Consider the following 21,580-nt stretch of genomic DNA (forward strand, 5'->3'; position numbering starts at 1 on the left):
TGTTTCAAGGGAGCTATGACCAAATTTAAGGAAATATGGTTCCTTGGATCAAAACTAGAAAAAATGTCCTATAAGCATCATTTTTATTTTTTTGTTTATCAAAATATCTTGTCAATTTTTTAATCAGGTGAGGTAAAAATGTTCAACAGATACATTGTAAACCAAAAGAAAACAAATTTTACATATAAATAGAAAACGAGTAAGTTTAGAAACTATGCTAACAGGACATTTTTTCTAGTTTTTATCCAAGGAAACATATCTCAAAGTTTGTCAAGGTTCCCGTGAAACACCCTGTCTACAGAAAATATGTACTATAAGAGTGATAACTCTTTATTGTGTATAACATTTATTACCACTACAATCTAGGTCATTATAAGCATATCTTTAAGAAATTGTCTGTGATGCCCTTAGCCTGTATTTATATCTTTCAATGTCTATTATACCATATTAAAAATAACTGTGATATTTTGCTTTGTAATAAGGATGTGCACAACTATGACAAAAAACTGTAATAATATAAGAATATATCAATGACTTTATGCCACCACTCAAGCTAGCTTTAAATATACCGCTACCAAATTGTACAAGTTACCAGTTAGAGTTAAAGAGTTAGTTATCATTAAATGTTTTTAAAGGAGCCATCACGAGAATTCTACTAAAAAATTGTTTTTATAAACTAGAAGATTACTTTGCCTCAATCTTAGATAAGTCTTAAGTTATATTGTTGACACAGCCTATACACTATTGTATTTTTCAATATATACAATTTGTGTCCATGGAATAAAGTTGATTTGATTTGATTTGAGGTCTTCTGGGTAAGATTGTGTCACAGACAGAAACTTATTGCTAAGTGCTGTTGTTTTACCCTCTTTGCAGACAGGTATCCTCAGAAACTAATATGCCAAGCTTTTTTTCCCACCTTTTCGGGGGAGTGCTCTTAATTAGGATGGCTGTCTAAAATTAAAGGTCAGAACAGAGCAATAGGTTTCGGTCTGTGATGTAATCGTACCAAGAAGACCTAGTTTGGAGTGTCAGTGGTAGTGTATGTGGAAATCTCACTTTTTAGTAATTTGTTGCCGTTTTTACCTGGCAAGGTGTGTGGGACTAGAGGTGTCTATGTGGTCAGATGACCCGTGTGGGCTCTGGGCCAGCATGGTGATGCGGGGAACTTCCATCTCACTGGAGATGCTGCGGCTACGGCTGGGCGGGGCACCGGGACTTGGCCCCCCCCGCCTTAGTGTACCACCTCCTACAAGCTCCCCAAACTCTGCCATCTTGCTACACGCCAGGTCTTGCTGTGTAGACAATCAGGAAAGTTATACAAACTTACAATGGGTAACACAATAAACAAATAGTTAAATACAAGATGTTACAAAACCAAAGGTTCCACAAATCTATTGTCTGTTATATTTCAGGATTGTTTTGTTTTCATTATAGTATAGATAAAAAAAATATTTTTGTTCACTAAGTGGAATAATACAATTTTACTCTAGAATGAATAATAGGCGAGTAACTATTGTATGCAATAGAACCTAAGAACAGAAATATTCTCTTCTGAGTTTTCGTTGTAAAGCACTGGCATATCAGCTCGTATGACATTATAGAAGATTTTAAATGTGTAAAATTATATTGAAACCAACCCATACTCAAAGAACTATTCTGCATGAATAATTTAAAGATAACTGCTTTCAATGTCAACATAACAAAATCATTCAAGTAAAATTTCAAATTCAGCTTAAAATACTCAACCAAGAAGTAGCTGTCTAGAAGTATGGATAGTTGATTGATAATTTTATTCATACTTGGATTAAAATACCTACTATGTATGGTCGCCATTTCATCGAACAGTATTAACAGTATGATTGATTAGTAAAGTAATGACTGTATTTTAGTATGTATAACTATATTATTCAAGTACAAAATTGTTTTATAACCTTAAGAGTTTGAATGTTCCCAATGGATCTTTTCTTCTTAAACTTGACAGAGGGCCCTCGTTTGCAGGTCCCATTGTCTGGTGGTGACATTCCAGTGATCTTGTTAGGGTCAGACCAGTCTCTACCTCCAAACACCTGTCACAGCCAGAGGAATGATCATAAAAATACTATAAAGTAATGAAAGTCATTCGTTAATTAACAATACCATAGTATTTAAACTTTTAAAATAATCAAATAAAATATTTTTTTTAACAATTATTTTACTTAATGACTTAGATACATGTTATTAACTTCTTAATTCATTGTTTAGAGTTATTTGAAAATGTGGAGGTATGAGTATTACAATTTTGGTAAATAAACTATTATATTGGAATGGATGCTCTAATAATTTTTATTTGTAATAACTCCAACAATAACTGCCTAGAGGTCGTAATCATCTGAGTGAGTAAAATGGTACAACAACTCCAACTTTTCGAACCCCAGATCATCGGAATTACTATCAGAAAATTTTAAAAACCTAAAACTACAGTACCTAATAAGAATTGTTACGGTATGAAAGAAAGCAGAAGCCGTGATTATAGCAAAATCCTGAACATTGCCTGCAGTTGTGTGGACACCATCATCGTTTTCCACCTTAACTGAAACATCATAATCATCTTCCATGATATCTCCTATGGTCTTGTAGACATCATCATAATCTTCTGAGATTGTGGCAAAATATTTCAAATCTTCCATGATCAAGTGGACATAATTTTTGTCTTCTAAGATCCCGGCAAAATCTTGAACATCTTTTGCACTATTGAAGATATCATTATCGTCTCTCGTAGTCAAAGAAAGACATAATTGTTTTAATGATTAAAAAAATTTAATATAAGCATTTTTACAATACCAGTGCTTGTACTAAATAAAGTTATCAACAACAACTGTTAACTGGTTTATGCAGTATATAAATAAATTAGATTATCACCTGCAATCACAAAAACATCACCATCGTCTTCCACAATCGCAATAAAAGCGTGAATTTTTCAATTGTAACATAAAATCAATTTTCATTTCATTTCATTTAATTTTCATTTCATTTCATTTCATTTCATTTTTTTCAAAATCTTCACAGACACGTTCTGCAATCACGATAATATTACAAAATTGTTGAAGCTCAGCTCAAGCTTGATTTTTTATTTAGTACTTGTTCACTCGAGCTTTTAGGCAAGACTCAGCTCCGTTCACAAATCGAACGGCTTGCACTTCTCTATTAAATAACTTATATAAATCACTAAAATGTGCAATATAATCTGTAAAAATGTTCTTTTTTTATTTGCTACTAGCAGTTACCCGACGCGGGTTGCTGCGCTTAACAACTATTATTTTAAATGGTAATTTGTTCTTTAGGATGAATAATAAAATTGTATACCAAAAATAAAAATAGAATATTTTATTTTGCCAGTGGATAAACAATGGTTTTTGTTTTTTCATTAGGTGTATAAATTTTAGGCGTCGCCCAGCGAGCACATAATAATAATAATAATAGAGAGGACACGGCGTTTAACCAAATGCACTGAAAGTGTGGCCAAATCCGCCATTTTGGTCCGTCATACAGCCTGAATCCAAGACCCGCGAGCTCAGTTCGAATTAAAAACCCCGCGACAAATACACGATCATAAACAACATTAATAGTTGACAAAAAATTCTGAAATTTTGCACACTTGTAGATATAATACTGAGGAAAACGATGGTGTTAATATAAAATTATTAGTTATGATAGTAATTTAGTTATAAATATGTTTAATACTTATGTAGTTTAATTTTTCAGATTCAGACATGAAAAAGTTGTATTGCGAGGAATTTTTTTATTTTTTGGTCAGAAAAATTTCGTCAGCGGGAAAGTTGTGGATAAATAACCAAATTTAACTATCCGATTCACCAAAAATTTTTATCGTGTTCGGTTTTCTAAAAAAATCAGGTACAAAAGGGATCCATTGCCGCTGCTCCGCGCCACGCCCGCTGCGCCGCCGGGCCGTCGTCTATACATTTTCAAATATATTCAAAGAAATTTTCAAATATATTGCCTATGAAGAATTTTTAACCGTTTAGCACAACTTTTTAAGGACTAATTAGCTTTCAGTATCATCCAAGATAAACTATAAGATAATTCTGTAAGTTAAATTAAACTTCCCAATTATATTTGTAAAATTACCTACACTCAATTTATTGTCCCAGAAAAATTACAGTTTTATTGAGATGTTGCCTGATATTATTTTTGTGAAGACTTTCGTTAAATATTTTACAGTAGTAGCGAACTCTAACATTGAAATATTTTTGAGCAATAATTTTAATTAGGTACTAAACAAAAATTATTTGTGTCCATATTGTTTCATATCCTGAGAAATTTGTACTATTTGGAAACAAATTTACTCCTACACATTGTCCAAGTACTTTGTTCGTCAAGTCCTCAATTACATTGTTTTCCTTTACACTAATATCATTAACTTTATATCTACATTATTCTCATCAAGCATAGCAGACGACTAGCGCAGAGCTATATCTCTAGCCCTGCGACCAGCGTGCTGCACACGCCGGGACTACTGTTGGGGAAATAAATATGTGCTTGAGTTTGAGCCTAAATATCTCTTGAGATTAATTATCCGATTTTGTTGAGACAAAAATTAAATATAAACTGGTTTAAATACATTTTACGTGGTAACAATTTAAAAAAATCCGTTTACCAAAAAAATTTTTATAGTTGAAAGATTCTAAAAAGTACCGGTTTTTAAGAAACTCTGCACTAACACTGAAGTTTAAAACTTAATTGTAAACAAACTACTGAGCCAATCTTTCTGAAATTTGTATGGCTTATTGGTAGATTTATTGTTAACAGTTCCATGCATTTTAAAATTTTTACTCACGATAGTTTGTATGCTGATGTTTATTTTTAAATCGTATGCTAACATCGTTCATAAGACGCTAAAAATTTCGTTCAAAATATCATCGTGTTTGTCGTGACACAAGAAATAACACCAATATGACAGATTTATAATGCGAACAAAGGTGTTTTTTGAACAGATATATATTTGTAAACAAAAATTTACCCCACAACTGGCAGGCCGATTGGCTCAGTGGTTTGTTTACAATTAAATTTTAAACTTCAGTGTTAGTGCAGATTTTCTTAAAACCCGGTACTTTTTAGGATCTTTCAACAATATAAATTTTTCTGGTAAACGGATTTTTTTTATTGCTATTACGTAAAATGTATTTAAACCAGCTTATATTTAATTTGTGTTTCAACAAAATTGGATTATTCATCTCTGAGATATTTAGGCTCAAACTCGAGTGCACATATTTATTTCCCCGACAGGTAGGCTAGCGCCGCCATCTTTGTCCGTTTCGCCGGCTAGTAAGACTGCCACGCTCCTGCGCTCCGAGTAGCGCTTCTATTTTGTTATGTGTTCGCTGGCGTCGCCTATCACCAAAAAATTTAAATTTAAATTTTTCGTTTAAATTTAGAAAATGAATGCTTTTCACACAGACAGCTGTATGTGTGAAAAGCATTCATTTTCTAAATTTAAACCGACGATAGTCAGGGATTGCCCTAGGGCCTTATAATGATGATTGTGAAAGCAAGACACAAAAGAAATTGTAGTTGCTTAAATTCAGAGGGTAATTTGGATGAAATCATTTAGTATTCTTGGGATTAAGACTATTTCTCTTTTAAACTTACCACTGATAATTTTTGCTTCAATCAATTTTTGTGTCATTTTTTTAATCGTCAGTATGGTAACGTTGCACAGCTTCAGTGGATTTAATTTTCGCATTAGTATTATTGGAGTTCCTTCTTTTAATGACAGTAATGTGGAGGGTTAATGACAAATTGAGAGGCATTTGAATACCCGAGATAGCACGCACGATTATTATTCACTTAATAATTTATGTTAGATTGTGTGGGTATAGCACAAAAGAAAAAAAATATTAAGGCATTGCCATCCCTTTTATTGTTTATAACACTTTGATAAAGGTTTTTATGTTTACATATTTAACATTGGAGAATTTAAATGTTGTTGAGTGCACAGGTGTGCTGCAATTGGGGTTTAATAGGCCTAAATTGGGACTTATCCAAAAGTAAAATAGTTTTTTGTACTGCACTCTGTGGAAACATTGTGGCACTATTTCAAATCATGACTAATACAGCATGTTGTGATTGATTATTCAAACCTACAAAACAGTTGCCCGGTAACAGCTAGTTATATTTATTTGTAAACATTGTAGTTCAAAAAGTCTGACATTGGCCCACTCAAAACCCTCTGGAGCGGAGCCCTTTTGACGGACCTACACCAAACTTCACACAAACCATCCTTGAATAATGTTTAATAATTCCTGAAAGTTGCATCACAACCTGTTGAGAGGTTTTAGAGACCATAAGGTACATACATATATATCTAATATATAAAATTCTCGTGTCACAGTGTTTGTCTGCAAACTCCTCCGGAACGACTTCACCGATCGTTATGAAATTTGGTGTGTAAATTCTGTAGGTATGCGAATCGGACGTAAACTATTTCCCGTTTCGAAATTCTTAAAAGGGCTCCGCCCCAGTGGCTCTGGAGTTTCCCATGTTAACCTTATGAGAAATGGAATTAATGAATCTTAACAGCTGTTTCAATTAAACAAGTTGGTTCTGTTCTATGATGTTCAATAGCATTAAAGTTACAAGGATTACCAACAGGGTGCAGCACTATTATTTCTTTTACATTTATGACAACAGCTAATTTGCAACCAAAAGGTGAGTGAGCGTAGCGAACGAGCTCCAACCCAAAGGTGAGTGAGCGTAGCGAACGAACTTCAACCAGGACGTGATTGAGCGATGCGAACGAGATAATCTTGAAAATTAAACGTAACGGTACTTTCTTTCCATCGGTCTGCTATGGGGAAACCTATAACTTAGGCGATACGAAGTTCGCCGGGTCAGCTAGTATATATATATATATATACATACATACATACATAGTTCTTCTTTTATAGATATAGATGAATTGAAAATGGAAGAAGCACCAAAAATGAAGTATTTATCCAAATTTGTTATGTTTCAAATTAACCATAATCATAATCATGTTTATTGGCACATAACGTACAGAGTTTGATTAAGATGATTGGAGTTATACTATACGTTCCTACGGCTGGAATTATGGCTATGGACTCTCAGACTGGCTCCAAGGTCTGGTGTTGTTGATACTTACCCTGATGGCGTCCACTGTTAGAGGCCCACAGCAGCCCTCCTCATAGTACAGTTGCAAGTATTGCTCCTTCAGCCAGATGATCCTCCTGTCACTTTGCTGCAACTGCCTCTTCAATCCTCTCACCACAGAACACAACCCGTGATACCATGTCCTGCAACATCATCACAACTGTACTCACTCCCTCACTCATTATACAAACATGGATAAAACACAAACCTTAAGTTTAAGTTACAGAGGATTAGGATTTGAGGAAGGTCAGTAGCTTTTGATGATTTAAAACTGAACTCAGCATTCCTGGGTTATTGGCCTTTTAGCTGATCTTAGTGAGTAACAAACCACAGAGATTATCAGACTCATATTCAGCTTGAAACACATACCCATTCACTAAGTACTTAAATCAAGTGTTTACCAGCACAGGGAGGGTGGACACAGCAGGAAAAGCACTCGGTTGTCACTGAGGTTGGCTCCGTACACTATAGCTAGACAGCTCTTGTCTATGGGGATATGGCTGATGTTGAAACGCCTTAGTGTGTTGGTCAGGTCCAAGTCCTTATCTTTGTCTCGAGCACCCAGTGTTATCTCCTGAATAATATTTATCATACAACCTTTAACATGAGCTTATATAAAATAATATTGCATTTCCTAAAAAAAAATTACCATCTGTAGGCCTTCACAACCCACTCAGAATTTATTTGTAGGCTTACTGGAGCTAAGGACTCTTAAGTCCATCTTCAACAATACTACTTTGCCTCACAATAGTTAATCACTAGTGTAAATAAATGTAACACGTTATTTCAACAGTTATTTCTAATATTTGAAGTTTGAGTGAAGCAAGTGGTGTTAATGACTATAGAACAAAATTATTAGACATTCCATTCCCATGTTAAAGCTGTTATCAGTTTTTAAATTAAAATGGATGTAGTTGAATTGAACCATTGACAGATTACACTGATGTAAATTACCGATTTATGTTGAATACACCATCTTTTTCCTGCCACTGCACGGAAATTATTACATTTACACACCTGTAAACAGTACGCAAATAGCTCATTTCCACTTTATTCATTCCCACTCACGTTTGCCATACTTTCGATTTTATACCAATGCTTTTTGGCAAATCTACACACTCTAAGCTTTATTTCGATGTGTCAAATGCCTATATTTTTATTTATTTGATGTTTTTATTTATTTGACGTTCCCTACCGACTGTCACACTCCTATGCAACTGAGGGATGAGTATAGTTGGTAGATAATGTGTTAAACGATGACCACACACTTTAATAATATAACAGATCATTGATGTTGATGGCTCAATTTAACTAAAGTGATGAATTTCATATAATTTATCAGTAGTCAAAGGTATTTGAGGGGAGGGGGGGGGTAATAAATACTATTTGAGAGGTATTACTACATTACTATACTATAACATTAAAACAGTGAGTGACTAAGTAGTGTACTACCTTAACAGCAGACAGTTCCAGGAAGCCCTCCTCCAGCCCAGGGGAAGCTACTTCACCCCCCATACTGAGCAGTCCAGGGGCGATGAGCTCTTCAGGGTTGGTACTGAGACTGTAGTCAGCTGTGGAGGTGGCACCACTGGTCTTGAGGCCGCTCCACGTGGGTCTAGACCAGGTAAGAGTGGCACAACTGCGCTCCAGTCTCAGGTACACTAGAGAAGCTCGGGACCCTCCCTCCGCGTCCCAGTGGACCATGGTGGTTCCATGGTGCATTATCTAGAAAACAAAGCATAAATGCAGGGAATCGGTTTTCTAGGAAGATTGTATGTGCGTCAAATAAGATAACAAGAAAATGGGAATACAGTAAAAATATATAGCAAGCACATTTAATGTAAAACTAAACTCTATGAGGAAAAAAACATACTAATAACTTAGAAGTATAATCAAATATATATATAAAAAAACTAACTTAATTTACTGCAATTTTTAAGCACTGTACATTTACAAAATTGGAATAGGCTACTTTTTAATTTGATTCTGTAAGTATATTTGTGAGGCAAAACCCAATGGGAAGAAGACCCCCCGAGGAAGATCCAAGAATCGCTGGAAGGACCAGGTAGAGAGAAGGTTTACGAAAATTAAGAGCAAGGCAAAATGATTCAGAAAACAGGAAGGTAAGGAGGCAACTTTTCGATGAGGCCAAACACCACTTCAGGTATCCTTAGCCATGGGAGTAGCGTAAGAGTAAGTAAGTGTATTATATTAATGTATTTGCAAATTTAAAAATATATAGGTAGATTATGGTGAAAAAAGTTACTATGGGAAATATTATTTAATAAAAACTTAACTCCAAAGCTATAGTTAGAGACTATTTCTTGGCTAATACACAAACATATCATTTCACTGGCAATGTCATTCTTTCCATCAACATTAAAAGTATTAGAACTCAAATTGAGGACTGATTAAGCTGCTAAAAACGCTAAAATGTTGTTTGATTATTTCTCATGACGTAAAATGCTATTTTCCTTTTCTTAACCCTTATTAACACTTAACTTATTTGGGTATCATACATCGTACTAGGTAGTTCTTTAGAGTGTTGGTTGGATAATATCAGTCAGGTTATCTTGAGTGATGCTTACCTGCAAAGTGTGATGGTTGATGTTGTTGTGAGGGGCAGATATTGGGAAGAAACTGACGCCATGATCGTTGTTCAGAGGTTGAACCGGCTGGTATGTGTCCTGCTCACTTGTTTCATCTTCTTTTTCTTCCAAAAGATATGACCTTTCAATACTGGAAGTGTGAATACTGAAAAGTGTATGCCAATTTTAATTACCATTTTTAACCAACAAATTTAAAGAAAAAACTCTGGTACCTTAAAATATTCAAAGGTTTAAGGTCAAAAGTATCAACTAAAAGAAGGCTACTAAACAGCTCCTTAATACCATATGTAGAGAAACAAATATTTATTTGATTAACCTTTTGATTGAGTAAACCCATAACTTTAGATAAACCAACAGTTATTTCAGAAATGTAAATCAGAGCAACTTTCCAATTGATTGGGTGAATACCAGAGTTTATCACCATTACCCAAGTACTCATTGTACAGCATTAAACAAATAACTTGCACAATCAAGACTCAGTTTGATGCTTTAGAGGTGGTATGGTGGGAGAGGAATGGTATACGCAGGGGGAAATCACACCTGATTTGATCAATGAAAGTCTCTGTATCTCTCTCTCGATGGTGGTAGTGCTGATGGAAGCTTGCAATGCGGTCCATGACTGCCTGTGTACGGTAGATCTTGTCCAAGTTGATCAAACCACCAGGACCAATCCTCGTGAAGTAATGGTCCTCCCCATTGTAATCCGATATAAACTGTATACAACAATGAGTTGTCAATATAATAATAGCAGTTAGTACAAGAAAACCAAGAAAGAAGCTGTATTTTCTGACAGTACAAACACAGGATACAATGAAAATATCCAAACCACAACCAATTCAATACTGACGAGTGAACAATAAATTCAAAGTAATGATTATTTGATTATAATTTTCTGCAAAAATTAATTAAAACTTAGAATTTACATGATATTTAAAATATTCATACGTAATGTTTAACATTCTTGGTTTTTGTATCTATATGTTTAGTTTGGATAAAAAAGAAGAGGGGAATTAGTTGCCATACATTTTCTTTTACAAACGCATCCTCTTAGTAAAAAATACATTTGAAGGGTTACCTAAAAATACTGCAATAAAAATATATATTATATATCAAATAATATACCTCTAGGAGTTATTTTCTGTCATAGCTGCATTCTGATTGAGGACTCTATTGACGAAATAACAATAAAACTCTCATGCGTTTTGGACAGTTCTAGCCGAAAAATAATTAAGACCAGTTCTAAATCAAATAAACTTTCTTACACCATTTGTTTTGTATGGAAATAAAAAAAAATAAATAAAAAAAAAATAAAAAAAACAGTACCTATTTAACACATTTTTGTTGCTGTACATCTAAATCTTTATTGATGAGTCAAGAGCTGTTACCTCATTAATCTAAGAACTTTCATATTTGAAAATTGGCTAGTTTTAAAGAATTTTTGCTGTTTGCAAAAGCAAGAACCACCCCTAAAAATACCCTGCCCTAAAAATGTAAAAAATAAATAAAATTAAATTCCACTTTTAAATATTGGTGAAAAATATAGATTTCTTAATTTTATGCTTTGCAGCCATAGCTGAATTCAGTTGAATAAAGATATTATAAACATGATGAATCACCTCTAAATGAGTGTGCTCGCCACTCGGGGCCAGCACAACTAGGCTTGGTGTTGTTGACAGAATGTCTCTTAGGTCTCTAAGGAATGCTCCGAAGAAAGGCACAACTTTACACTCTGGCATGGCAAGCGCACGACTCAGCGCTCTATCGTACTCAACAGACAAGAGCGCCGTGGAGAGGAACTCCAGCACTGGCAGAGGCTCTTTCTCAGTAATTGACAACCAGAACGGCTTCAGCTTGTTGGACCTGGGATGGAAGGGAAAATATCCACAGAACATTAAAAACACTGTCACATTGGTTTTCAAATAATCACCGAATCATCAAAACATTTCCCTGCAATATGTTTTAATTGGTAATTTTTACAACTTTAAACATAGCCCTATGAACTAAATTAAGAAAGTATAGGCTTATTGGTTGTGGAGTATTTCCATAGAAAAATTGGACAAACATTTATTGCAAATTAATACAAAACATTTAAGTTTTTTTTTCTTAGCTACAAATACTTGGTAAAAAATCTACAATTTGTAAGACAAAATAAACTTAAGAAATTTGTTGAAATATCTGTTTCATCACTCCAAACAGAAAGTGGCTATTTTCAATAAAAGCTGACATCAAAGAAAAGTAATTGTTTCCCAAGCTCTAACTTACAGCAAGAGAAAAACGATCAGCTCATTTTCCCTTGCTCTAAATTTACTCACATTTGCTCTCAATTAGTTCTCTATTTACCCACAAAACGGCGTGCAAAATTTCTTTTATTCCATATAAAATAATTATTTTTGCAGTTTTTACAAATAATGTATTACTACAATAGAAGTATAACTGAATATCTTATAAGTATATGAAATTAAACCCACATGGGAGAACCCGTGCGTGGGAGTGAGTCGTTGTATATTGCAGCTTAATAAGAAAGAAAAAGAAACTTTGATACTTATTAAAAACAAAACAAAAAACTTCTAATTACTGGCATGATTACAAAGCGCTAGCGGAATTTTGGCTAATCGCATCGGAACAGTGTTTGTTTACGATTTATTTTTATTACAGTATTGAAATCAGCTGGTCTTACTGTTTAACAATAGACATTTTTACCGAAATATGCTTGTAGTTTTTCTGAACTTTTGGTTTCTTTTAGCAGTAGTTTACTGAATGATGTATATAACCTTCTAATTTAACATCTAATAGCAATGACTTTATTGCTTTTATTTTTATAGTAAAACAAGCTGTTGGCCCGTCCTACGTACGGGAATCTAGTAGCCAGTTAAAATCGTGTTTAATTCAGAACAGCTAGTTATGCATTTTAAATCCGATAATTTGAAACCCCTGAAAAAGTTCTCCGGAGCAGAGCATTCGATTCGTATATAAAGCAATGGTCTTACTGAGACGTAGGAATTGGTTAACTCAGGAACTCGGTAACTCGGTCGTGTGTCGGAACTGGCTAACTCTGGAACTGGCTAACCGTCTCAGTCAGGAATTGGCTAACTCCGGAACCCGCTAACTCGATTTTGTCTCGCTGCGGAATTCGCTAACTCTGGAAGTCGCTAACCCGGCCGCGCCCACTGCACGGAGCGTTGCCAACCTTGTACGACAAAATAATCGTACACTGCCGTATTTCAAAATGTCAGTGTCAATGAAGATACAGTAAATGTTTTTGTTTTTTGTTATCAATTCCACTTTTAACAGATAACTAGCCCAAAGTAATTCAAAGACAATAAAAAAATCATGAAAAAGTTTTTTTTTTTTATTTAACTGTACAATAGCCAGTTAAATGTTTATGATTTCGATCTTAAATATAAATGCCATAAGTAGGGTTAAAAGAAAATAATAGAATATGAAAAATATTGAAAATTCAATTTAATTGGTACTAAATAATTAAACCTCTACGAAATTAAGCTAAAATACACGCAAGTTCTCAAACACGGAAAACAAATTTAATCGTAATGTCGTAATAAACCAAAACCATTAATTAATACAGTCTTCAACCATCGTAACTTTCATAACTAATTCATAGATTTAAAATTAAATGTTCGTCGTTGAACCGTCCAACTTACGTGTACAAATATGACATAGACTAAGTTTCATATCAATTTATAGAATAGCTGTAGGTCTAAATCTAGGCCTAATAGTTTAAACCAAAGCATTGTAGGCCTACTAGTAAATAGTTGCCTAATTCTAAAATGTGTTGAATTTTTTAGTAATAATGTTACATGTTTAAAACAGTTTTTAGATTGTACACCTAAGCACCACTAGTAAATAATAGGAGAAGATATAATATTCAGATAATAAAACGTGACAGGGTTATTTTAATTCACGATTCTTAATCAACGAATTGACGGATTTTCCTGATTTGAGTGTTGGGTTTCCTTTATATTGCTTTCACAATCGAAATAAACTATACCAAGCCATTGCTCGGTTCCACGTTCCCCGGTACTGAGCTACACAATAGACAATAGCTTTGTTTTTGGATAAGATCAAGTAATTTTAGCTATGGCCACCATTCATAAGAATTGTAACAAACAAAAACGCCTGGGCCCATTTAGAACCATAAAAACTCCAGACTTTTAAAAAGTAGGCCTACTGAAAGACGTAAAATTAATATTAATTAAAACAAATTAAGAGGATGACCCGGGTTCTACACTAATAGACTAAGATAAAAGAAATTTACAAGTTGTAATGAAATGAAATGAAATGATATTTATTCGTCTATAGACATTATATAAATGCATGAGACACAGTCAAATTATATAAATACATGCTGGAAGAGGCACAAGTCAAGTTCAGTCAACTAATAATAATAGTAAACAGTGTACAAGGTTTTAGGATACCTAAACTTACACATTATGCAAATAAATAATGGTACAAAAGCAGATAAGCAGGCAGGCTGAAAAAGAGATTCAAGGCTGGAATTAGATAACTATTGTATTTACGCATAGACTAATTTTTAATGCAATCCATGAATACATTAGGCCTACCACTTTATAATTTATTGATCAATATTTATTTAAATTCAATAGCTCTATTTAAAAATACATTACCACTACAATGTATTCCTGTAATGACGTTTAACGTGTAAATTTTATCATGATTTATGATTCAAGATTACAAGCCCAGTATATAAAATACGAACTCTATAATTTTATTTGCAGAAGTTCACAAAATGGTATTTATTCAAATAAAAGAAACAAATGGCGGACTACGAAAATAGATATTTCATAACATGTAAGAGATCCAAATTAAATGTAGATACCGATAAGCTACTATTTAAGTAAGAAAACCACATATAAAACATACTCCATTATATAAGTACATTTCTCATCCTTGGATCAGCTGAAGACAGTTTTATTGTTAGTTCTGTCCAGTGCATTGTCTTTAGAGGTCGTGTTTTGTTTACAATTGTTTCTTGTTTTCAGTCATAAAACCTCGTTTAACCAAATAAAACGTTTTAATCACAACTAATAACAAGTCCTCTAGTTATATAATGAAACAGTTAAGAACAAATCATGAAGTTAACTATAAAATAATAGAAACACAATTTTGTCCACACTAGCGTCAGTGTCACCGGACATGAACGAGACACGAAAAACGAGCTTCAAAGTTTACAATGGGATGTAAAGTTTACTTGTGTTGGTTAATCTATGGTAAGACTATAATGCATTTTCCACCCTAATAATCATTAAATGTTGAACATACTTCTAAATATATTTATTTTATCGACTACGTTGCTCTTACTCCTAATTAATCATAGGATTCGACATTATGGTACCGATACGATATAGGTACTACACTTTCGGCAACACTGGCCAAAAATATTCGTGCTTGGCTCCCATTGGACGGCCCGCGAGGCTTCTGATTGGGAGTTAGCGAGTTCCGCCGAGGGACCGAGTTAGCGACTTCCGTACGAGGACGGAATTCGCTAACCTGGCTCTAAAGCGGGTTAGCGGGTTCCGGAGTTAGCCAATTCAGAAACCGAACAAGTTAGCGAGTTCCTCTCATCAACAAATTTTGAAGATAGTGCGTTTAACATGGGGTTAGCGAGTTCCAGAGTTAGCCAATTCCGCAGACCCGTCTTACTTATCTCTGTTGTCTATTTTATTTTATTTTATTTTATTTATTTTACCTTCCAACGGTCAAGAACCAATTTACAATAATATGTTGTATAAGATGACTTATTCTAACTTAAACATATACATACAAAAGTATTTTTGACAAAATGACATGCAGTAAGTTTAGTAAATAATACAATTTCAGCAGTATCAAAATGGACGTTCACAAAGCAAAACTTTAAACAACAACCAATGAACAAGAACAAAAAACAAGAATAGTAAGTGAAAATATAAATGAACAACAAACAATAAATATATGAGTTTAAACAATAACAATAAATATATGAGTTTTAACAATAACAATAAATATATGAATTTCAACAATAACAGTAAATATAATTTCAACAATAACAAAGAAAACAAGATTTGTAAAAAGAGAGAAAACATTCATTGGTTTGAAACAAATATAATAACCGTGATTTTGGGTGGTACTATGATGAGCGGTGGAAGTCAGCCAGTACCCTCTTCCGGATTGTCTTTTGGCTGTCTGTGAAGATGTCGAAAGTGGCACAGAAGACATTCCCATTTCGAAGCATCCTTGCAAGGGGTCCATGGTACTGGTATCCACGTGCATAGTGCCTCCTTCCGAATAGATCCTGGGATCTTGTACCAGATGGAACACGAATGTCCACTTCAGACAGCAAGGCAGGACAATCAATCAACCCGGTTACGAGCTTGGAGAGGAAGACCATATCAGATGCACAGCGCCTCGCCCGAAGATCATGGAGATTTAGGTTTTCCTGCATTTGAGCCACAGGCACATCCCGATACTGTAGACCCTGGCGAACTCCAACCAGTCTCAAAAATTTCCTCTGGATGCTCTCAAGCTGGCTTATCTGGCCGATTAAATGAGGAGACCAAACTGGGCAGGCATATTCGAGCAGCTGGCGAACAAGAGAGCAGAACAGAGTCCTAAGCGCCCAAGTGTTGCTCAGTCCACGGGTCGATCGAAAGAGAAATCCCAGAAGCCGGTTTGCTCTGCTACATATATCGTCAATGTGGTTGTCGAAGGTAAGATCCGCCACAAAAGTAACACCCAAATCTTTGACCACTGAGACTCGTTTCAACAACTGACCATCTATCGCATACTGAAAGTGGTACGGTTCTCGTAATCTGCCGAATGTCATGATTGAGCACTTGGCAATATTCAGGGACATGTTGTTGGAAATGCACCACTCATTAATGGATGTAAGGCCAGTCTGCAAGCGCATAGCATCCTCATAGCTTGACACCTCTGTAAAGATCTTAACGTCATCGGCAAAGAGCAGTGTGTCCACCCTCAGTACATCGACAAGGTCATTGATGAACGCAATGAATAAGTATGGACCAAGTAGAGAGCCTTGTGGGACCCCTGAAGTCTGGACAAATTCTAGCGACTTGGAGTGAGGCAGTTTAACACACAGGCGGCGTCCTGTAAGGTAGTCCCACATCCAGTTAAGGAGTGGCCCAACAACTCCATAGGCTTCGAGTTTAGCAATGAGTATACCATGGTCCACTTTATCAAATGCTTTCGCAAAATCAACGAAGGCGACATCCATTTGTCTACCATTTTTCATGGCTGATAGGATATAATTTTCAAAAAGTAGGAGGTTGGTAACTGTAGACTTTGAAGAAGTCTACTCATATCTACTAATCTTATTTGTTTCCTATAATCAATGACAAAATCATAGACTAAATAAAATAACCTCATAGTTCTATAGAATATTTTATATCCATCCATTTGAAACAAATTATATTGCACAAAAACAAACCCAAAATTTTAGAGTCTGCTCTAAAAAATAAATTAGAACATCTAGTATTTTACTAAGTATAAATAATCTGGCATCCCCTTAACGAATAAATGAACGTATCAATAGTTATAGCATTACGCATAGTATAAATAAGTCAACACTGCGAATGTCATTTCATTTTTATCCAAATGCAGAATTTGTTTTACAACCACTGAATGTTTACAGCTATTACGTTAAGCAAAATGGTATTATACCAAAAGCTTGTGAAGAATGTTAGCGTCGGCTGCTAGACTTTTTGAAAATTAAAACTTAATTTCCAAAAAACTGAAACCCTAAACTAAAATTATGGCTTCGACATTCCCTAGTTCTCCAAATTATCTTTCTTTCAACACAAAAATCATGAAAATCCGTCAAGTGGTTGATTCAGAATCGTGAAATAAAAAAACCCTGTTACATTTTAATATATAAGATAATGCTAAATAGGGAGTATAAAAGGTTTTAGTGAGGTCTGTTATCCTGTATGTGAGTATTTTTGCGTTGTGTTAAAAATTATTGTTCATAACTTGTACCGAAAGTGATTTTCTGGCTATAGCTCAAATTATTCCAGTTCTCGGCTTTGCCTTGTAGGCATATGTGAAACTCAATCTCATATGCTCGGCTTCACCTCTCATGTGAAATTTGGTGTTCCTGTGTTCGGCTTTGCCATTGCCTCATACATGAATGAAACTTCAACGCTCACCGGAAATTGCCACTTTCGGTACTAGTAACGTAATATACTACCTTATTAAAAAAAATCCATCATCAAACTTAAAATTAGTTACGAGGTTACATAATATGAAGATAAAAGTTATGCTATGCTTATATTTTGAATAAATATAAATTTTTAACTGGCATGAGCCTAGTGTTGTACTTACTATTACACACGTTAAAACTACATAATGTTTAAACTAAATTTTGTTACAAAAGATCAATTACCAATTATTAATATATTTAATATTACACTTACAGTCTAAAAAAAACCCATTTTTGAGACAAATGAGGAATTTATGGTATGGATTTATTATATGAATAAACCTTTGGACTAACGGATAGAGTCTGTCTATCATCACCATCCAGATGAGAAGACGATCTTCACAATGAGAGAGATGAACACTGAGGCAAGTAGTTTCCGCCGGCCTACAACATTCAAGTCGGCTGGAGGCCGAAAGAAACCCCTGCCCCAATCTCAAGTCCTAGAAGGTAGTCCTTGAAGGTTTCTGGAAGAAGACTCCTCCGGCATGTTCATTGAAAGACAATTTAACGTTGTACTAGATTTGTATACACATTACACACTTCCATAAAACTCTGTTGTTTAAGTAGGTTGTATGTAGGGTTACCTTACCTTTGAATCAAGCACAGCCTGGTGGAGTTTTAAGTTGAGTGTGATCAAATATGGCTGCCCTACGTAAGTAGCTATTAAGGTGTTATGAGTTATCCTATAAGCGTATGAGTCATTCTACAAATGATTTAATTTGGACCAACACAAAATGGTTTACTTAGGCCTATGTAAGTAGTCAAACATAGATAATTTGTAAAGTAATAAAAAAGTTGACATTTCACTTAGTTAAAATTCCATCAAGAAATAGTTAAAGGAGACTTTTGGTACCAACCAGTGGAGTCATGGTGCCAGCTTACTAGTTTCATACTGTATGTAACAAATAATTATTCTTCTACAGTTGGCAACCAACCCAAACACAGCCTGAGCCTTCTGACTGATAACCTAGCTGGACCCAAAGAGCCAGCATGGTTGGGATCAAGGCGTATAAAAGAAGGTGTGTGCATAGCGAGGCGTAAATTTGTCGAGTTCATGCAGCTATTTGTCTAGCGTCACGTGCGAGCTGAACGTGTTTTATTTGACCAAATCATATGTTTTGTAGTAATTTCCCAAAGAATTTGGAATGAGATTCATTACGAATTAGCATTGAATATATAACTATTTAGTGTTATATATCCATATAGTGTTGTGTCCAATATTGAATGTAGTGTTATGCAGTATATTAAATGGTAGTAGTAGAACAATAATTGATAGTGAGTACATTTTAATCGAAAAACAGTAAAGCAGTAAATACTGCAACTATGGCTGTCTAACTGGCAGTACATTTTTTTATTAACAATATACAATATTAATAATATATTAGCAATATACAAGTAGTTTTTATTACAATACCTTTTTTGTAGCTCCTACATTTTATGTTCTATAAAATTAAAAACCTCTTATTTAAGTAGACTTGGCGGAAAATAAATAGTTACAAATAAAATGTCAAGTTTGTATTTACAACACAAAATGTATTTAACAAAAACAGCGCTAAACGGCATTACCAGCTAATGAACTTACACAGTAGGGATTTTATACCACACGTCTGCTTGTCTTTATTAAACGCCATATTAAATTCTAGTCCATAATATCACTCTGTAAATAGATAATATTTCTAGGGGGAAATCATAGATGTAAGAACCTAGATGAGTGAAAACGGCCACCTTTTTGTTGAATAATGAGGTGCATAAAATCTTACTTTGAGATGATGTATTTATAACAGGCGGATTCTTGAGCTGTCTCAACAAATGTTTTTAAGAATTGTGTTTGCATGGTTTTCCAATTCAAGTTAAGCATTTTATTTTGTACAAGCTGCATTAATTTTGTGCGTCCAGGAGCTGCATCCAGGAGCGTCATGTGGCTAAACTGGTTTCGATCTAACAACCACTGTTTTGACCAACATCGCCTATTTTTCTTCTTTTTGCGTTTGAAACAAAAAAATCTCCCACAAACAGCTACAGTGGTCTCAAAATCCATCTCAGAACTAATATTTGACCTGACTTGTTGGGTAACATGCTCGACAGTGTGTGGGAAACACCCAACATATGTCAGGTTGGATGTTGGGTCCGTCGTCATGTCAGTCGTCAGGTCGGGTGGAATGTTCGATAGTGTGTGGGGGGGCTAACTAGTCAGGTTCTCATCTAGTGAGGTCTAAGTAAGTCGATCTCATAAAACATATTTTTTATTCAGAGTCGGCCTTGGCTGGTGCGGGGCCCAGTGCAAAAAATTCAAAGTGGGGCCCCTTACTATAAAAATAAGTAGTATCCCAACAATACTAGCTAAGAAAATCTCATTGTGTAATATTGCTATTTATATTTCCTCTTTTCACAATTGACGTAAAATTCATAAACATAAAAAAAGTTGGTATTTTGCACCAAGTGCGGTCGTAACTTTTGCATTTGCCTAAGGCTGGCTCTGATTTTATTTCAAGAAAAAAATTCTACTGCACATTATAGGCTTCAATTGTAAGCAAAATAATATTCTATAAATTATTATTGTGACAGGGCATACTTCAACCCAGCGACAATCTCCATGGCTCCATTGAAGTTGCCGATGTTCCAGCAGCAGAGCGCCACTCGTAGGATGCAAGACAACACACACTTGCGGTCTTCATGAGTTGGCTGAGAGATGATGAGATGCGTCACCCACGAGCTCACCTACACAATTATTGGGATGGATTAGTATTTGGGCCTCCTACACAGTAGTACAATGTTCTAACTACTATACCAGTTTAAACTTCAGACACATTGGAACTCCCCGTCTTCCTCCTTCCAATTACCCAAACAGGCACATAAAAACAGCAAACATTGTAAATGGATGCCAATTTGATTTTTAAAATTAACATTTGTTAATTATTTTTCAAACAAACAAAATAGTATTAATAAAAATAAATCTGCTATTACATTTTTAATATCATGAAAAAGCATTTTAAAAGTTTTTTTATTCATGCACCAAACATTATAATATCTTATATTACCTCGTTAAAGCGCTTGACAAGGGCGCGCACAGATGCGCGGGGTGTGTCTGTGGCTTGCGTGGGCGTACCACCGAGGTCCAGTGTGACTTGTCGCAGATAGTCAATGGGCGGCACCGCATAGAACAGCTCATTCTCCGTATCGGCTAGCCGCAACGCCACCTCCTCCGGGAAGTGTAACAGTCGCTGCAGTTCCTCCAGCTCTGCCGAGTGCAGCACCTGCAGTGGCACCACGACGCGCTTCACCAGATCTGCAAGACACAGCCTCACTCTTGCCTCACATCTACGGTTCTTTTGTATTTTGTTTGTGTTTGCAAAAACTCCTTAAAGGAGATATGAGTGAGGGCCGTAACTGTGCAACTATCAGACAATCTATGAGTATAGTGATATAAAACAAAACAATATCCTACAATTTAGTACAACACGGATATTTAAAAAAAGGCGTTTAGGAAGAATATCCCCCAAATTTTATGAATATTTCTGTCAATAATGTATTAAGTAAACACTTTTCAATTGATTGGCCTTTTGGTATT

General features: G+C 34.9%; 1 protein-coding gene across 2 annotated transcripts in view; it reads right to left on the reverse strand.

Moving 5' to 3' along the window:
* Positions 1-21,580, reverse strand: part of LOC129005069 (1-phosphatidylinositol 4,5-bisphosphate phosphodiesterase epsilon-1-like) — a 162,621-nt gene that overhangs the window by 40,939 nt on the left and 100,102 nt on the right. Inside the window, exons 6-15 of one of the 2 annotated variants that reach the window (XM_054433860.1) lie at positions 21,051-21,298; positions 20,585-20,730; positions 11,396-11,639; positions 10,320-10,492; positions 9,759-9,924; positions 8,623-8,895; positions 7,572-7,744; positions 7,163-7,313; positions 1,935-2,069; positions 1,087-1,295 (exon numbers count right to left, since the gene is read on the reverse strand). In XM_054433860.1, coding sequence (XP_054289835.1) covers positions 1,087-1,295; positions 1,935-2,069; positions 7,163-7,313; positions 7,572-7,744; positions 8,623-8,895; positions 9,759-9,924; positions 10,320-10,492; positions 11,396-11,639; positions 20,585-20,730; positions 21,051-21,298 — 1,918 coding nt within the window. The remainder of the gene's footprint in view (positions 1-1,086; positions 1,296-1,934; positions 2,070-7,162; positions 7,314-7,571; positions 7,745-8,622; positions 8,896-9,758; positions 9,925-10,319; positions 10,493-11,395; positions 11,640-20,584; positions 20,731-21,050; positions 21,299-21,580) is intronic. The other variant, XM_054433861.1, reaches the window with a different exon arrangement.

This window comes from Macrosteles quadrilineatus, unplaced genomic scaffold (genome assembly GCF_028750875.1).
Source record: "Macrosteles quadrilineatus isolate MER2022 unplaced genomic scaffold, UCM_ALF_1.0 Scaffold_15__1_contigs__length_3749704, whole genome shotgun sequence".
Taxonomy (NCBI): Eukaryota; Metazoa; Arthropoda; class Insecta; order Hemiptera; family Cicadellidae; genus Macrosteles; species Macrosteles quadrilineatus.